The 19,577-nt window shown below is 37.8% G+C and overlaps 1 protein-coding gene across 1 annotated transcript; it reads right to left on the bottom strand.

Annotated features, from left to right (window-relative positions):
* Positions 1–1,624: 1,624 nt before the first annotated feature.
* On the bottom strand, positions 1,625–18,227 carry LOC116732899 (uncharacterized). Its single transcript, XM_032583485.1, has 10 exons — positions 17,864–18,227; positions 12,533–12,681; positions 10,273–10,435; positions 10,060–10,168; positions 9,239–9,399; positions 8,983–9,113; positions 8,140–8,284; positions 5,301–5,400; positions 3,781–3,859; positions 1,625–3,679 (listed from the first exon to the last, which is right to left on the bottom strand). Exons 1-10 carry the CDS (start codon positions 17,931–17,933, stop codon positions 3,593–3,595), a joined length of 1,194 nt encoding a protein of 397 aa, XP_032439376.1. The 5' UTR covers positions 17,934–18,227; the 3' UTR covers positions 1,625–3,592.
* Positions 18,228–19,577: the final 1,350 nt, after the last annotated feature.

Genomic DNA, 19,577 nt, shown 5'->3' with positions numbered 1-19,577 from the left:
AGCCGTTTGCCTGTTGCCCTGTAGCCCGTCCCAGTCATGTGCAGGTCTATAATTTGTCGCTGGTGTCCTTGGACACCCCTTTGGTCTTGCCTATGGTGGATGGGTTTGAGTCTGACTGATTGATTGGACAGGAGTGTTTTGTACAGGTAACGAGCTCAAACTGGTGCAGTTAACACAGGGAACCAGTAGAGGATTGGTGGGCTTTGTAAAAACATATTAATAGGTCTGTTAGAGCCAGAAGTCCATGCTGCCCATCTCTGCAGTCAGAGGGCTAATTATTATGAGTAGTTGTGAGCTGACAGTATCTGGTAAAATGGAGCACATAATTAAAAGAAACACAGCAAGTAGTCATATGTTCACCCTAACTCTTGACCTCAGCCTTAACTGAGGTTAAATGTAAAAAAAAGTCAACTACAAATTTTGGAAGCAAATATTGACAGTTCAATACATTTCCAAATTATTATATTGTCTTTGGTCTAATGTGTATTTTTGTCACTGTGGCTCAGCTAATTAAGAGCTCAGTGTGTTCTGATCTTTGGATGATTGTGTTGTGATTTACTTAATCACAACACAATGTGATTAAACTTAATACCTTAATACCTACAGAACTTAAGGTATTAAGTTCTGTAGGTATTTTTGTATTTAGTTTGGATCTTTGTGTTTATTATTGTTTGAAAGGTAGCTATGCGAGTCCTTTGTCTTTAGTTTCTTAGGTTAATCTTGTGTTTTGTTCTTTGTGTGTTTGGATTTGTTTCTCTTCGATCACTGTTAGTCTCGCCCCCATGGTTTCTAGTTTCTTTGTAGTTCAACATCCTTTGTGTTATTCACCTTCCGTCAGTCTGCCGGTTTGCATTCTTCCACAGCTGTAGCAGTCATTGTCCCCAAGTATAAAACCTCACTAAACTAAAGCAGAGTTCAGTTCAGTGAACTTTTCTCTCATATACATTTTTTTTTTTTACCATTTTAAACGTAGATATTATTTTAAAGACATCCACACTGGAGTCTAAGATATTGTTTGACCTTATGTGACATGTTAGTGATAAGTTGCCTTGAATGTAAAGATTTGTGAAACAGCTTCAAGCTATTATTTACAGTTTAAAAGCTTATCATTAACAAAAACAATTATTTGTAATAAAACCCAAAATGACACAAAAGTGTCCCTCCAACATGTGTACAGCAAAAATTGTGGGTCCAAAACAGGTCTATTTGTTGTCATGGCAATATCAGGGTCATTTGTAGTGTTTGTTGTTCCGTTTTACCTGAATTCTAACAATAATACTGTTTAACTTATTAATTGTAGACATATTTAGAGGAGAGCTAAAGGATAAACAAGGAGCACTGGACTAAAAAAGCCACACAAAGAAAGCTTGAAATGGTAGCATCTGCTGCTGGATTATAAAATGTATGCAAATCCACCAGCAAAACAAACATAGGCATTTTTTCCATCCATTTACTTTCTCTGTTAGTCTAACCCAGACCAACAGAGATACTACAACCCATAAAGAAGAAACAAGAGAATAGGCCGATTCATTTTAGGGAACAAAGAGTTCTAGTACACGGTGGTGAGACATGGATTTCTGTGTGCTCAAGGTTAAAGTAACAAAGCAGCAACAACAACATTTGATAAATTGAACAAAGCTTTTCATCAGTTTAATATTTTCTCAACTATTTACAGTATTTCATCCCTGTTCTCCTTTCAGAGAGTTCAAAAGCTGATTTACACAGTCCTTAAACTGCAGTTAAGATTTACAGCAAACTGCTTACAGCGATGAAAACCTTGTCCTTTGTAAAGCAAACCAGAAAATTGGCTAAGTCGGAGTCAGAGTTAGTGGGGGTTAATGAATATCTGGATACATGCTTACAGTGGTTCAAAAAGAGGAAATAAAGTTGTGCCATGAGCTTCTCGTTCATATTTAGTATTTCATCAAAGAGAAGTAATGCCAACTCATGCTAGGAGCTAGCTTCAGCCATTAAGCCCAAGCACATAGAATTGTGCCACATAGCAGCAAACCTGCACAAACAGAAGATTGTTTATTTACTTCCCACCACTCAGGTCATCACTGGCTGTCTTTAGCTTAGCTGCTAACCTGCCATTTAAACCCATTTCCTATGAAGTACAAAAGCCATGAAACACCACAACTAGCCGTCTTCTTCTCCCGAGTTGGAGGTCATGACCACAAAGTTTTCTTCCTCTCCGTACATTACCCCATTTGGTTACTGGAAGGCCTTTTTTAAATGTTAGTTTCCACAGATTGCATTTCCTTATACTGTCTGTGATGCCCTTTATCGGCAACACATCTGCACTGCCATGGAGAGGAATGACAGGATTGTGGCAACGACTAAAGCCACTCCTCTTTCTTCTGAAGAACCAAACGTTCCAGTTTAGTCTTAAAGTGGTAATGCATAATCCTTCAGTTATCGCTATTGTTTTCTTAAGCCTTATTAGGTTAAGAAATCTCGGTAAAAAAAAAATAAAAATAAAAAAAAAGATTTTTGCCATGTAGCAACTCTTGAGGCAGACATGAAAAAAGTTCTATTATCCTTCTCCACCCACGTTTTATACAAGACACTTTGGCTAAATTTAGTTTTATGAGGTGATAAAGCCACAGTTAAAGAACTGTGGGAAATATGTAAACAGAAGGTTGGCACAAGTGACAATTTACAGTCATCTGTGAAAACAAGGTAGAGTTTGTGGTACAGTTTGGGCTGGATGCAGTTAATGGAATTATGAGGGTTAAAGGTTAGGGGTGGTACCACCTGAAGGGATTTCAGCATAACTCCTTATAAACCCAGTGCAGTAAACAAATACATAGACAGAAAGAGACTCAACAGAACATTGTCCATCACAAACCCATTTCACGCTACAGTTTGGCTGCAAAGACCGCCCCCTGTTTAAGCTGCCTCCAGTCGCTCCGGCATCAGAAAGTTGACCAGATTGTGTTGACGAGGCCGCCATCGCAGAGCGATTGGTTAGAGCGTAGCTCTGCTTGTGGCGCGTCAGCTGAACATCTTCAGACTCCATTCCGTCGACGCAAGCAGAAGTGGAATCAGGCCTGACTCGGAACCGTTGTGTTCAAGAGCCCACAGAGTAGCTTCCACTCAGGACTCGAGTATAAGGACCTTTTAAAAAAATAGATAATATAGGCTCATCTTGTGAGTGAACACAACAAAATGCAGGAAACCTGAAAAAGGATTCTGAAGAATCCTGATCAGACTGCTAGCTTTCAGCGTTGAGACTTCTTAAAGAACGACGATGAACTTCCAAAGTAATGGGCATAGTCCACAGTTTTTGCTTTTCATGCTGTAGTTTTGACATTTCAATATCACGCTGCAGGCTTCCCATTTTACAGGTCAAAATTTATAGAGCTGAAGCGCCATGTTCGCATGTTTCCGCTGACATTTAGTGGTGGCAGTTCTCTCCCGGCTGTTAGCACAGGTTAGCTCCCCCTCTCAGCAAATCCAGGGGATGAAACGGTGTTTCTGTGAGTCAGCGCAGCCAAGCCTCTGAACCAAATGTTTAGCTTCTTTTGTAGGTTCACTCAGAGTTCAAGTCCAGCTGCCTGGCAGATATTTGACTGTGTATAACAACAGGTCAACATCCCTCCTTTCCAGGTACGAGTCGAGCGCAAGTGTCTGTGTGCTCCCCTGGGTGCTGCATTAACAAGTTCCCCTGGGGAATCTGAAAATCGAGAAGAGCGTCAAAACCTTTGTGAAAACTGAGAAAAACTGAGATAAGTATTCACATTTTTACACTTTTCTTATATATATTTAAAAAATCACCTTATTTTCCTTATTGAGGTTCAATATCTCCTTTATTACAGAGGGGTCCAGCCGGGTGCAGCCGAAGATTTTCTCATGTCTGCAAAAAGGGAAGCAAATAAACAGAACAACGTATGAGTGAAAAGAAACAGGGTTTCTGTGAATCATGTTACGACTCGCCATGCCTACAGGAGAGGCTCCAGTAATACTTCAACCGCACAGGTCACACCCAGGTGACCTGCATTTACACAGCAACACAGTGTGTTTACAACCCTTGCAAAGGTATTCGGTAACATTTCGACATTTGGTTGAGCTAAAACAACAAACTTCAATGCGCTTTTTGCAAAACGTTCAGGGCATGTTGGTGCCAGGTCTGAATACCTTTGGAGTGAAGCTTTTGTCTTTCTTTTTTCCAAATACCATCTGTGAACATTCAAGTCTTGTCACAGACGGGACTTAGACTGTTCCATTCTAACATGTTTTTATGCGACATAAAGGCTGCAGCTCTGGTTCTGTGTTTATGATCATTGCACTGGAAGCTGATTCTCTCCCTTAACATGCTTCTGTACTGTATTTAGCTTCATCCACTCTCACCAACTTCCTTGTCCCTGACACCATCTTGCTTCACCATGGTTTCAAAGGTTGTAGTTTTTCTCCACAAATAGCATTTTGCATGCAGGCCAAAATGTTCAAATATAGACCAACAGAATATATTCTTTTACATACGTTCAGTTTGCCGTACATTGCTTGTAGCAGGCTGCAGTGGAGGCTTGTTGGGGCTTCCTTTCAAAGTTCCAACAAATATTTGTGGAATGCAAAACAAATCCTCTCCATAGATTTTTCCCTCCTAAGTTGGCTTACGATGGAGGGTCGTGGTGTTGGTAGATTTGCGGTTGTGCCACGCTCTTTCTATTTTCCACTGATTTAGTTCAGTTTATAACCTAGACCTGTTTCAAGCCTTTCCACAACTTTATCCACCACCTGTCTGTTCGGCTGCTTGCTTTTCATCATGCTGTTTTGTCAAAAACATCTCATATTTCCTTCCCCTGCACAATTTGAGTTTGTTTATCACTTAAAATCCCAATAAAATACATTCAGGTATGTGTTTTCAACGTGATAAAAAGTGAAAAAGTTCTAAGTGGCATGAATATGGCTCACTGGTAAATTTTGAACTTCAAAATGTTTCCTGTTTCATTTTGTTTTGTTGAGTAGGAATGTAACTTACATGTCTGGCAGATATGCAAAATGTCTGGAACTCTTGTGATTTTTCAACATAAATTTGCGGGGTTGCTATGTAATCATTGCCTAATATTTTGGCAATTCTCCAGAAATGTGCAGCGACGACAACTTTATCTGGTTCATGTTTCCGTTTTCTCTTCTTCTTCACTCATGCACAAGTGATTCCTATAAATGCACTGCGGTGTTTCTGGCTTTTGTGACACACAGACCCTGAATTCTTTCTCTCTAAACAAGTTTTTAAACTTGTAATTACCCCCAACCTTCCCCACCCCATCTCCCCTTTTCTCCTCACACACACGTACTTCTTGAAGCAGTAGATAGATAAGATGACACAGAAGCAGACGATGATCGGGATGATGATGGCCACCACATTTGCCGAACTGATGGAAGAACTTGTGGTACCTTCAAGAAAAAGAAAGCCTCTTTAGTTGTTGAATACAATTTTTAGCCTTTTGCTCTCAAAACTCTGAAGAGCCTTCAGCTCATTTCTGCTCACAGTAAACCAAATATACAAAAGACTTCAAGGACTAACTACAGAACAGAAACAGAAAGGAGAAACAAAGTAAGTAGTGGCATGCCAGTAGTGACTGCGAGTTCTACTGAACAGAAAACCTGAGTACACTCTAAAATAATCTTAGTTTTTCGCAGTACTGTAAGTGCATTCTGTCCCACTTCTTTACAGTAGTTCTTCAGTTTCTGGGTGTTTGATTATATAACATGTTTTGTTGAAGGATTATAATCAGGATGAGGTTGGGGTCATTGCGCCATGCTCCACTGCTGTCTCCTTTGGAATGAGGTACTTGTGCTGACATGCAGTTCCTTTTTCACCAACTACGCTTTTAATTGTGGCCAGATTTGTTCATTTTCTATCAGCTGAAAATCTCAATGTTTCTCCACTTTTTTGTGGGTTAGGGACGACATTACTTAACATGCCAGCTAAGGCTTATTAAGTCTTGAATTTTATAAGCACTATACTTTCTGGGATGATCTCTACTGATATTATAGTTTGTTTGTTTTTTCCAGTATAATGATGCATCCAAATTATTTGGAAACTGTTTTAAGAATGTTTTGCCTGTAGTCAGTGATGGCATAGCTACTTTAAAAAAGTAACTTTAATCGGATTTCTGATTACTCCTTGAAAAAGTAACTTAGATTACCAATTACTTGAATTGGAAAGTAACTAAGTTACATCAAAAGTAACTTTAGTTACTTTCAGCAGCTGCTAACAACAACGCTCCGCCACCTGTGAAAATTACATTGATCTTTGCTAATACTTAATTGCAAGTAATTTTATAAAGGTAATATCAACAATGTGTCTCCACTTATAAGGTTGAACTGAAGGAGATATTGTTTAATGGTTACAACAGTACAAAAAAACGTTAGTAATGTGTGTGTTTTTGTGTGTTGAACTATTGTCTGGAAAACTCTAAGAAGGATTTTAACCCCCCCCCCCAGCCTCCAGGTTGTGCGTTACGGCCCCTTTTGACAGAAACTCAAAATAGTTCCTGTTTTTCTACCAACAAAATGCGCATCTCCCTCTTCCCTCCATTGTTTACGTTTCTGTCGCTGCTGCTGCTGTTGCATAGAAACGGCGATCACTCGACAAGACGCGTAGAGGAAATACAATTAAATTCCAAAAGAAAATAGTAACGCACAGTAACACAAAGTGGTTTCGATAAGTAACTGTAGTCTGACTACTGGATTTGAAATAGCAACGCGTTAGATTACTCGTTACTGAAAAAAGTGGCCCGACGTCAGTAACGCGTTACTTTGTAAGGATGTCACATCACCATGAGGTTGTTGAAGTAGTAATAGCAAAGTAATTGGCAGAAAGCTACCAAGCTGCTCTGAAGGGTACCAACCGTTTTAGCTGGCAAGTTTCAATCACTCCGGAGGTGTGTTTACTTTTTCACCAAGCTCACAGTGATGTGAAACATTTCTAACACAGGCAAGAAGAGGATTAGCTCTTAGATTCACATAACCTCACTCCAAAAAAAAAAAAAAAAGTGTGAATCATCTTTTTTTTCTAGGCAATCTCACATATCCTGAAAGCAGCTACTGTAATGTAAAACTACAGCTGGCAAGCTAAGAGAATCTACAGGAAACCCAAACTTAGAACTTACATTCAAATTAAAGATGTGTTTCAAACTGAGATGTTTGTAAATTTCAACATGAAAAGAAGACAAAGGTGTCTATGTGCTCAGGTGAGAACAGGTACGCTGCCTCTGGCGATTGAAGTGGGATGATTCAAAGGGTGGCAGAAGAAAAGACGTTTATGAGAGTTTTGTGAACTTAATGTGATTGAGGATTAGTATAATTTTATCTTCCACCGCTCTCTGTATAATGATTTGAGAAATAATTTGTCTATCAATTATCTGTTTTATATAACAGTTGTTTACACTGAGACTTTATCTAATTATCTTACCTGTTTAACTGTCTGAAGCCAAAACAGGTAAGAGACCTTTGTGTTAGCAACATTCATTGAACCAGCGCAGCAACAAAGAGAGAGTTTCGTATCCTCACTACGTCCTTTTTGATATGGATTTGAATTTTTTGCAAATGTTTTATAATGTTGTTCTGTGAACTTCTTGAGTTCCTTTTAGATGCACTCGACAGAATGTCTTGTTAGTCTATGTACGCTGGGAACCACATGTTACATCAAACTATTAAATTTACGAGCAGCTTATTCTATATTTTTTGCTTAAGAATGTACGTATCAACATCAAAAGAGCAATAAATGTTAAACATTATACCTTATAAATATTAATCCTTTAGCCTTTTTTGCCTTAAGTCTTCCTTAGCTCTAATCTTCATTTCAAATGTGCTATGAGATATGACACAGCATGTCATGATCCAAACACACAATACATTGATCATATTCCAATTTGCATTATCTGTTTGTGATATGGAACGCATGTCAGGCAACCACGTTGCTGTACTTTCATCAAACCTGTGTGTGACAATGGAAAAGAGACTCTTTCTTTCTGCTAAAGCTAAAAGATATGATGATCCAGAGTGAGAAATCATCGGTCTCTACCTAAAATTTGTGTATTTCAAAGAAAATTTACAAATAATGTAAATAATTCCAGTTGATATGAGCCATGTCAAGACAGAAAGATTTAAATAAAACTGGATATTTACCATAGGGTATAACTTCACTGGTGTTACTGGATACGTGTTTGTAGAACCCATTAGTGCTGATGTTGTACTGAAACTCGTACCTACAGTATTTATTGTAGGGGATGTCCACAGTTCGATGTTGACTGAACTTATAGCACCGAGGAGGCTGAAAGAAAGGGTTATCATTAGCTTACTTTTATAATTCAGAAGATAAAGTATAAAGGACATGATTCCCAAACTGTAGCAAAGGGAAAATATTTTCTGCTCATATGTCCCATATTTCTGTTGTATTTTCTTGTCAAAAAAATGAATCAGCTTTTGTGTAATCTTGCTAGTAAGGAAAGAGGAACAGCATTTTACCAAAACAATGGAATTAAACAGGAGTATTAGCCTTTTCTCATTTGAAAACAGAAGTGAAACTAAACACTTCCTGAGATGTCGATGTGACTGTATTGTAGTTCAGTAGCTCAGTGCTTGATTGTTCACAAACATGATTGCTTTTTTTTTTTTTTTAAGTAGTTTAAAGACCTAGAAAAAACTGGCTTGCATCAGATATCAACATATCTTTGCAGGATGGGGCTTTCTTTTTTTTAGCTTTGCATATGACAATATTTACATTCCTGGGGCTTTGACACTTCTATCACATTCTAACCACAAATTTCAATTTATTTTATTAGCGTTTTGAAGCAGATCAACATAAAAGTAAAGCTTACTCGTGAAAACATTGCAAATAAATATCAGGAAGGACCTCTCTTGCCATGATTTCACTCCCCTGCCCCCGAAACGGAACCACGACCCACACCTTTAGAACCTCCGTTGCGTCATAAAACTCCTAAATATTTTGATGTTGACATGAAAACTTACTTTGTTGTTTCCACATTCTTTGTACCAGACGCAGAATTGCCACGCACCGTCCGGTCCAACAACCGGTTTTTCCCATGTCAGCTGGAGATAAGCTCCTGTCTCATTGATGCTCATTTTCGGCACGTATATTTCTAAAAAAAAAAAAAAAAATGCAAAAAATAAATAAATAAATGGTAAAACTCCATCATCAGACTGGCCAAAATGCAGTACAAAGAAATAAATAAAACATAGAAGTAAGTCACCAAAGACTACCAACCCATCTTAGGTTCAAAGGTGTTCATTCTTGTCTCATTCTCCACAAGCACAAAGATATCTCGACCCTTCTCTACTTTCAGGGAACAGCTGCTCCTCCCTTCCATCTTGAAAGCCTCACATGCCTTCAGACTCTGTATGTCTTTCTTCTCTTTTCCACGGAACCTGAAATGATAGAAAGGGCAGCAGATGTCACACACCTACAAGTTAAGATGCAAGTTCCCTTACAGCCACTAGAGGGAGACGTAGTCTGTGAAACGAATCTGAGTGGCGACTCATTCTCTTCAAACTGTTCTTTACAACTCACTGCAAAAACAATAAAATCTTAAGTCATTTTTGCTTAGTTTATAGTGCAAGTACACATAAAAAAACAAAACTAACTTACAAGTCAGCTTCTTTTAATTCCATAATTTCTTAACATTCATTTAAAAAATGTACTAGTTCCACTGGCAGCTTATTTTACTTATAGCCAGGCATTTTTCCCTTGTTGTAAATGAAATAAGTTGCCAGTGGAACTAGTACTTTTAAAAAAAATCAGTATTAAGAAATAACTGACTTAACATAAGCTACTATATGTTGATGAAATGTTACTTGCATGTTAGAACTCTGGAAATAAGACAAATTATGTTATATTTGTAGTAGAATCTAGACCAAAAATGCTTGGTAAGATTTTGTGGTTTTGCAGTGTACTCACAAAAGGTTACTGTGAACACATTCTGGGTCAACAAAGTCGAACATGAGTAGTTGTTAACCAGTACTGTGGACATTTTTTTTATTCTGTTGTTACACTTTTTTAAGAGCGTAAATAAACAAACCGATTCCCACCTGTAGTACACCTTCAGATCCCCCGATGGGTCAACTGCAGTCCAGAAACACTTGGAGTTGTTGGACAGGTAAAAACATCTGAAGTCCTTCACCAACTGCTGCACTTCAGCTGCACAGGACGAACAGTAAAGTATAGTTACAGTCTGTACATCTGCCTGTAAAGCTCAACTGTGGGTTGTTATTATTATTCCTTGACAGTTTCTTCATCCTCACCATATGATTTAGGTGCTTTAATATTCACTTTTACAGGCTCACTTTCATTCCAGTCTTTACAGCCTTCCAATGGTTTGGAGGAAATTCTCAGCTCCAGAATGTTGGCGGTGAAATCTTTACTTAAATAGTAGTTAGTGAAATTTGTGTGTTCCACACGAGCAACCTGGAAGACAGCAACAGCTAGCATTAAATCCAGTTATTGCTCTGTTCCATAAAATTCCAGGTTAAATCTGAAGGTGTTTAGATAGCAGCAGAATGTCTTCAGTCAGAAAATAAATAAATAAATAACTGCATAGAGAATGACAATGCCTAGTTCAATTCTGAATTGATTCAAAATGCTCAAAAAATGGATTTTAAAATACATTACCGTTGCAGTTTGTATTTATATATTTCATATACCTCATATATTTTGAACAATTCTTTGAAGTTTTTTTTATTTATGAAAAAACCAGGCAGCTAATCTAACCTACTACTGGTCATTTTAAATGACAGAATCTTACGCACACAAACCTATTTCTGTTTAAATATAAACTGATGGAATTTGATACATTATGAAACATCCAAGGTTAGCATAAACTAAGATGATGAAAGTCAGGCTTGGTTAGCCACAATTAAACACTTGTAGTCGCTTTATGTGGGCGTCTTTTCACCTTTCGCTTTTTAACCACAACTTCACAATACTCAACATTTTTATTCAAGCCGTTTTTGCTTGGGAGGCGACCTCTGTCTATCTGCTAAATCCTGGCTTAGTTGTCCAGTGTCAACACTTAGTTCACCTGCACCCATGTAAACAAGGAAGTTAAGGCTTTTTTTATCCACTAAATCCTGGTAAATCCTGCACTGGAAATTCACCTAATCCAGCATTGTTCTTGTGAAATAAATACAACCTGGCTTGTATAACTCAGGTAAGCCTGTGGGCTTCATGTTAAGGAGTTAAAAGTCTTGGAGATAAATGTGAGCTTAAATATTTGGTAAAATAAGAAGCAAAAGACCAAAGCAAAAACACAAAAAACAACCAATAACTCTAAGTGCACCTCTAGGTGATCTTTTCATAGTTACATGAAAGGAGCACGCAGGTTTTAAAAGCAGCGGTGATGACCTTGAAATTAAAAGTTTTGAATGATGGCAATGCCTAATGCTAGCTGTGACCTCAGGATAAGGTCAGAAAAGATTTGAAGACTAAAGATAAACAGCTCAGAGGTGGAGTGAACTGGCTGTTCAACTGATGGGCACCGCTGTAATGTGCTAGGTTGAAAAATTATATGAGACTTTACTGGAAGCTAAAAATTTGATTTGGTTGCTGGTTAACATCTCTTCATATAAACTCTCTTAACTAAATACAATAATTAAACATATGTGGGACTTTAACAACTCGATTAAAAACAAAGTTTGTAAGCAAGCCTTAAATAGCATCCACCATGGCTCTAGTAATGCTAGATTACTAGCATTAGGCAGTCCAATTTAAAATCATACACAGACGACGCTATTTGAAGGTCAAACTAAATAGGATATTTCCTGTCACAGATGCAAAGGGTCTGTAGAACATTTGCACATCACTCTTGGTTGTGCCCCAGACTTAATGATTCAATATTTAGATGCTATTCCACAGAATTAAAGGTAAAGATCGACCTTGACCCTGAAACCGCAATACTTGGTGTTTCCAGCATGCTGGGAAAAATGTACATTGCTCCGTAGAGAGCAATGGGACCGTTGTCGCTAAATGCTCTATTCTGAAATTACAGAAACCTCCTCAATTTGCTGTCTGGCTGAGGAAATTCACAAAGGTTCTTCATTTTGAAAAAGTCAAATAAGTGTCTGGTAACCCAGAGAAATCTTCCAGCCTGGAGGTTGATCCTGGAACAGTTAAAGTCCTAGCTGATCCCAAAGATAAATGCTCACTTGGTTATTTTAGGGCTTGATTGATATCTTTTGATTTTTTTTTTTGTTGTTGTTGATAGTTTTATACCCCACAGTCTACTCTTGGTGGATTTACTTTGCTATTTGCCAAGCTTGTCAAATATATAATTTGAGACATTTATGCCTGTGTTTTAAAAAAAGAAATATTTTAAGTCAATTCAGCTGTTTTTCTGTATCGGATCAGTAACGGCTGATGCTAAACCTCAGATATCTGTGTCAGTATCAACAGTGAAAAAAGGGGATTAGTGCATCCATAGTTTTTACGTGAAGAGAATGTAGGTCATCATCATCATAATCACACTATGCATGTCCTGCCCCACCCCCCAAATGTAGCCATTCTTACATCCTGCTGCTTCTCCGACCATCGTATCTCAAAATTAACGTTACAGCTCTGTGGCAGCTCCTTGGGCTTTGGCCAAGTCCAGTTCACTACCACAACAAATCTATCCGCCCAGTGATGAGTATATTTTTGGGGGGCAGGAAGACGGCGATCTGTAGGAGGGAAGTAAAACGACAGTCAGACACGCAGCATAAAGAGGCTGCATAAAGATACAGCACCAATACATCTGAGTCAAACACTCTCTGGTTACTGGGAATGAAAGGAAATATCAAAGGATTGGTTAGTAGGAAGAAACCAACTGGGAGTTTGAGAAGACGGTGGAGAAACAAACAGAAAACGACAGCAAGAAAACCCAGAAGCACTGAAACAGGAGTACCGTCTATGTTACAGAAATAGAAAGTGGACAGTTTAGAAAGTCCAATGAATCCCAATGAACATCATGAAAATATTGGCAAAAAGCTATTAAGCCATCTGCTAGGAAGCTCAAGCTTGGCCATCACTGGACCTCCAACCAGGACGACGATCCCAAACACACCTCAGTGTCCACCAAGTCTTCCGGGAGACGCTCTAGAAACTAGAGTGGCCGTCACAGGGGGCAGTACAATTGAAAAAATGGCAGCTGCAGCCGCGGACCCAAGAATGTTAATGAACCGGAAGTCTTTGCCCAGAAGGACCGGCTCAGATTCTTCAGGAATGCTGCCAGAAGCCGGTTTCTGGCTATGAAGCCCTTCTGCAGCAACAGGCTGCTACATTTAGAGAAACCACAGGCAGTAGAACTTATGCTGACTTACATGAACTGTTTTAACAGGTACTGGTTTGTATATTTTGCAAATAAGCCTAATTTGATCTGGGGGTTGATTCATTTCAGATTTACGTTCTGTTATTAAAAAGCATACACACTGAATCAATTTAGATCTGTAAGAGCAAGAAACGGCAACTCTCTGCAACAATCTGAGCATTTTACAAATCATTTCAGTTTATTTCATTTATTCTAACAGCATGGACTGGCACTGCTATTAGGTACAAGATTTTACAAAAATGACTCTTTCAAAATCAAATGCAATGCCTGACTAGTCCTCTGATTTAAAGTCCTTTTAATGAGAAGCAAGAGAAAGAGCTTCCTCCCCCACCCCAACTTGTTGCTGCGCAATTCAGCTGCCTACAACGGAAAACGATTAGAACAGGTATAAATAAGAAATATAAATCTATAATCGATATTAAATTCCAAACCAAAATAAATTTATTTTAATGGTAGTAATGTAGTGTTACATTGTTTTGGCTGCAAAAACACCCGTTACGTTTTGTTGTTTATTTGTTTTGAATAAAAGCAATTAGATAATTTTTTGCATATTTTTTATTTTTATTTTAAAGCAATATTTACAGATTTAGGCTTTTTTTTTTCCCTTAATTAAAACCTTTAGCAACATTTTAGGTGTGATAACTTCAGGGCGTCACGTGTTGTAAGGTCCAATCATTTTCCAGAAATTCCCATAAATTTCACAGCAAAAGATGCAGTGATTAGTTTGAGCTCCGGAGTTAAGACTGTTGAAAGAATTGCAAGTGGAAAAACTAAAATTGCATATTTTGGCGCCTCAACATAATGTTTTACTCATTTTAACAGAGTAATGATCAGCTCTTGATTGCATTTAGCTGGGCGGTGATGCCTCTGCATCAAGTTCTGAAAGTCAAGTTTCAGAACCGGGACGATTTGGCAAAGCTAAAAGGACGTGAGCTTTGCTTCCGTGAAGGTAAAGTGTTCCAGTCATCTAATTAGCATTCTCTTCCTAATGTTCCCACGTACATCTATGCTTGTAAAGAGAAACGTTGAAACTATTTATAGAAGAAAAAAAGTCCAGGTTTTGAACATCGGTCCAGAAAACTGAACAGTGAAGGTAGGCATGCGTTAATATCTATATATTCAAATAAACACTTTAAAGACTGTGAGGGTCTCTGGTGATCAATATCAGCAAATTGAATAAATAAAGGGATAGCACGTTACCAGCTATGATGAGAGGTGGTGAGATCTGATAATTAGTATCGGCTCTCTGCGGATGCAAACACGTAGTTTCTTAGGTAATACCAGTGATGCATGTTATGCTGGTCAAATATGTTGAAATGTCCCATATTCCGATAAAGTTCAGCCTGAATTTATGTTTATGGAAGAAGTAAAAGGTCAAGTATCCTCTGGAACGTCACATTTAAAAATAAATAAATAAATAAAACGAAACTAAGTTCATTTGAGAGAGTAAAGCAAACTGATGTACACAGACGGCACTTCCCACAACTAGAAGGTTTTAGATTTGTGTTAGAAATCAATAGTATGCATTTATGACTCTGATTAGACCGTAAACAGATTTTTTTCCATTCTGTCAGATAACAGTAAATAGAGGAAGAAGAAAACAGAGGCCATAATGAATTAAAATGATTCCATAATGCTTATTAAAGTAACTTAAAAGCATATTGAAAAAACAAGCTGTTTACAGCTTTAGAACTTATATATACTGTATATATATATATATATATATATATATTCAAAGAGAGTTCATCACACACATAAAATGAAAGAACCCCCATACTCCCACTCACTGCTACTTTATACCCCATTAATAAAATAAAATTTAATAAAATTTATCAAAGCACATAGCACAGTATGATTTTTTTTAGCATTACCAGAAGCAAATGGGCTGAGTGGCAAAAGTTATTGAAACATTGATTTGATAGCCGTTCAAATATTTAAGTAAAATTAAAAACCAGATTGAGCTTTTGGGAAATGCCTCTCCAGTATAGTTTCAGGTGTATTTACAGTGTTAGCAGCCGCAGTCGACCAGATCACAGCACCGTATCAAGAGCAGTCACAAACAGCTTTCCAGTTCATTCACCTGTCCTCCTATAGAGCAACAACACTTAGATCAGACCCAACTAAAGCATGAGATCATTTCTCTGTCTGCCGTCAGAAAAACAACAACAACAAATAAAACAGGAAAAAATACTTTTAAGCTACTCTACAAATGAAATTGGCCACATTTTATTACTGTTTAAATCTATTACAATAAATTCAAATAGGTCATTCAGAAAGATAAAGTCGGGGGAAATAAAACAATTTTGAATGTGAAAAGGGGAAACCAGAATCCAACGTCTTTAAGTTATTATGGAAATCTGACATGAAAATGAGGGCAAAGTTAGCATGCTTTGTAGCCTGTTTCCCTGTTTTTATGGAATCTGCTTTAGTTCAACATTTAAAATAAGTCATCACTCTTTAAAACACAAATAGAAACTTGAGAACTTTAGTTTATTTTGGATACAAATATGGACATTTTTTTTAGCTTTTCTTTGGCATCTACATAAAGTTAGATGAGGTTCTGTTTAAAAAAAATGCTTTTACTTTTTTCAAAAGGCCTGGACTCGAACCTACGGCGTCCGCATCAAAGCCTCCATATGTGAGTTGATGCTTTATCCCTGCGCCACCACAGCTTCCCCCCCAAAAAAATCCTTTTACTTAATAATTATAAATAAATGTTTCTGGATCAGACACCAGTCATGAAAAAAGAAAGCTAATACACTAAAGTATAATATAATTTCTTTTCTTTCTGTGGTCAAAAAAGGATAAACAGATTCTTAAATGTGATCATATTTTCTCTTCTTACATAAAATAATAAAAACATAAAATAATTGGCAAAGAATAATGAAAAGCTGGCACTTTTTCTCATATTCTGACATCTTCAACTTACACAAGCAAAAACACAAGCTTCACATCGTGACGGCATGTCTGGTACACTGAGAGGTTTGTTTTGATTGTGGGTTTTTTTTTTTTACATGTGGTTCACAATGTTATAAAGACGTCACTTTTAAAAAGAACATTTTTCATCATTAAACTTATCAAAAATGTAAGCGTAATTATTTTTACACCCTGTTTTTTTGTTCATGTTGTGCCGTACGACCTTTGGTGTGCAACAGAACCTGGTGCATGTTTTTGCATAAGGGAGTTTCTTATTAGCAACCAGAAACAAAACACAAAAATACAAACCAAAGTTAAGATGTTTGTTTTAAAATACTAAACATTACATTACATTTATTTACAAGGGCCTTTTTTTTGTTTTCTTAAAAAAAAAAAAACAACAACAACTGATAAGCAGCACTATAAAATGTATCTTGATTTTGAAAATCACTGTTAAAGCTAAACAAAATATTTGATGATTTTTTTACATTCCTCACGACATCTAATTCTAAACATCGCATACTGCAGGAGGCGCTGTGGGTTTTATGCACCTCAAAAGCGTTGTCCCACGCACTTTCTCACCTTGAAACAAATGATCAGGATTATAAAATTGAATCATTTGTATTCATAGCACATTATACTGTGAGATAAACGGGATACGGGGGCCGTGATGCCACAGTGAAATTATAAGAAAATTAAACCACTAAAATTTCCACACATTGTTTTTGATCACAAAAAAGGGAAAGCTGGTTTTTTTTTTAGTGTAATATTTTTTTGTTGTTGTTTTTTCAAAGGAAAATAAATTAATACGTGCTTTTTTATTTTGCTGAGAAAATGCCCAAAACATGAGGCGTTTGTTGCGTTTTAGATTCCGAATTAGGTGCCATCGAATAAGGTTGTCACTCCTAGAAAAGCAGTGAAACGCCGGGAATCGGATTCCCGCCGATGGAAACCAGTTTTCTGTGCGTTTCAGGAATGACAGCTGTCGAAAGCGGCGCAGTGAAGGACGCAGCATTAGTAAGCGTTCAAAAGCATATTTTCATTTCATTTCTATTACAGCTCTGCTGAAACTACTATTACAAATTCTACCGCAATAAAGCGTTTTACATCCTCCTTTTGGCCGACTTTCCACAACCGCGACAGCTTCAATTCAGCCCCAAAACTTAATGGCATAACCATTCTAGTTCTACCTACTATTTATTGATACATTTCACGCTCTAAACATGACCAAAAAAAAAAAAAAAACACATTTGGTGGACTGAGAAAACAGCTCAGTAGGCTACTTGTTAAATAAGAACATTATATACAATCAGTGTAAAGTTATTTAAGAGCAACTCGGACACAAAGGTAAATCACACGACTAAGAACTGGTAATTATATTGTGCTGTAAATAGCATTAAGTGCAATTTAGATACCGAACACCGCTAGCTTACCCTTCAATATAGTTAAGAAAATGAGAGATAAAATTAACAGCCAAGACAGAGCAACCAACAGGTGTTGGGTTGAAGCCAGACTCCAAACTTCATTAATTTCCTCCTCCCCCGAAAAAAGAACGTGTAAAGAAGGAAGGGGGAAAACATTTAGTTATTTAAAAAAAAGAAGAAAAAAAAAAGTTTTACCTGCTTCGCCGTAGGGCGCCATCACGATGGCGAAGCTCAGGAAGGTGACAAATTGCAGCGCTGCGCTCATGTTTGTCCTCGAGCGTCTGAGTTGTGCCGTTCTGCGCGCGACAAAACTTCCCACGGGAGCTGTCGTATTCCGAGGGGACAGGAAGGAGAAAACAAACTACAAATCAGTGCCCGGCGACAGGCAAGCACAAGAGGAAGGGTGCCCGGAGGACCACTTCAGAAAAGCAGAAGAAGAGAAACCGAATGGGAACAGAAATATGAGCACAGACAGTCTCGGTGGGTCAGAGGTGTCTGAAGGGAACGGCGGCGGCGAAGCTGAGCAGGAGGAGGAGGAGATGACAGTCAGCCCTACATAGTCTGTCAACACCAGGTTAGCTCCATAAAACTCTGCTTGACTGTAGGAGGAGAAACCACAACACTGGGAGAGGAGGGCTAAGCGCATGCGTGTCATCTGTGGGATATCATAAACACAAGTGTCCATCCATTCCTCCAGGAAGTCGTCAGCCGCTTAATGAGTCTGTGAATCATTAAGCTGAAAATCTGTATGGTAATGGATTTATGTGAAAACAAAACACGCGGCGTGTAGGAGAGAGCAGAGAAAGGCCAGAAACATAAAAACACATCGCAGCATACGGGATTTTATTTTATTTTTTTTCAAGCAGCAGAATGTTGCACCAAGTTTATTTAAGAGTCACTTCTGTTCCAGACTGATTCCAGACCCTAATGTATAGTTAGAACTACGCCATAAATGACTTTCACTACACTTTACTGTAAACTGAGTCACGAGAAACAAGTGGGTCAGTAAATTATGAACTTGACAAATCTACTTCATCAAAAATGACAGAAAGAGTAGAAGGAAGGGGGGAGGGGGGATAAACAAACAAATAAAAAAAGAGCAGGAAGGTATTATAAGGCTGAGGTCAAAAGGAAGGTCAGAACAAGAGGGAGAAATAAAAAAAGAAGGACATGGTATAAAGAATGAATTATAGTGGGAAAAATTGCACACAAGCAAGGAAACCATGTGAGGGAAGAAAAGAGACAATGGAATGGGTAACCAAATGTTTATCTACATTTATTTTATTTTTGGGGGGAAAATCACACAATCGACTCTACTGCTGAACCCAAAGGCATCTACAAATCTAAGTACATAGATATTGATAAAGCACCTTTAACAAAGATCAATAACTGTAGAATCAGCTCGTAGAAAACAGTACGTCTGTCTAACAAGACAAGACAGCTAAACCTACCTCGCCACATTCCTTCATCAGATGCATTGCATTTTAAGCTGCAATTACAGCACAGACCAAAAGTTTGGACACGCCTTTTAATTCAATGACTTTCCTTTATTTTTATGACTATTGACATTGTAGATTCATCAAAACTATGAATAACACATGTGGAAATATGCACTAAACAAAAAAGTGTAAGACAACTGAAAATAGCCCTTATATTCTAGTTTCTTCAAAGTAGCAACCTTTTGCTGTGATTACTGCTTTGCACACACTCTGCATTTTCTTGATGAGCTTCAAGAGGTAGTCACCTGAAATGGTTTTCTCTTCATAGGTGTGCCCTGTCAGGTTAATAAGTGGGATTTATTGCCTTATAAATAGTCATGAAAATAAAGAAAACCCATTGAATTAGAAGGTGTGTCCAAACTTTTGGTCTGTACTGTATTTTTGTTCTGTTTGAACATTTCGTCGATCAC

The sequence above is a fragment of the Xiphophorus hellerii genome, chromosome 14, assembly GCF_003331165.1.
Source record: "Xiphophorus hellerii strain 12219 chromosome 14, Xiphophorus_hellerii-4.1, whole genome shotgun sequence".
NCBI lineage: Eukaryota > Metazoa > Chordata > Actinopteri > Cyprinodontiformes > Poeciliidae > Xiphophorus > Xiphophorus hellerii.
The sequence above is the reverse complement of the archived record's forward strand: the minus strand, read 5'-3'. Positions and strand labels throughout refer to the sequence as shown.

What these genes read in the sequence shown, in the direction of transcription:
- LOC116732899 (XM_032583485.1), bottom strand. Translation starts at nt 17,933, where the DNA reads ATGAGCGCAGCGCTGCAATTTGTCACCTTCCTGAGCTTCGCCATCGTG. An exon ending in AAGAATGTGGAAACAACAAA is followed by an intron (nt 8,285 to 8,982) that starts GTAAGTTTTCAT and finishes CCTTTCTTTCAG; the next exon opens with CCTCCTCGGTGCTATAAGTT. An exon ending in CAGTGAAGTTATACCCTATG is followed by an intron (nt 5,401 to 8,139) that starts GTAAATATCCAG and finishes TTTTTCTTGAAG; the next exon opens with GTACCACAAGTTCTTCCATC.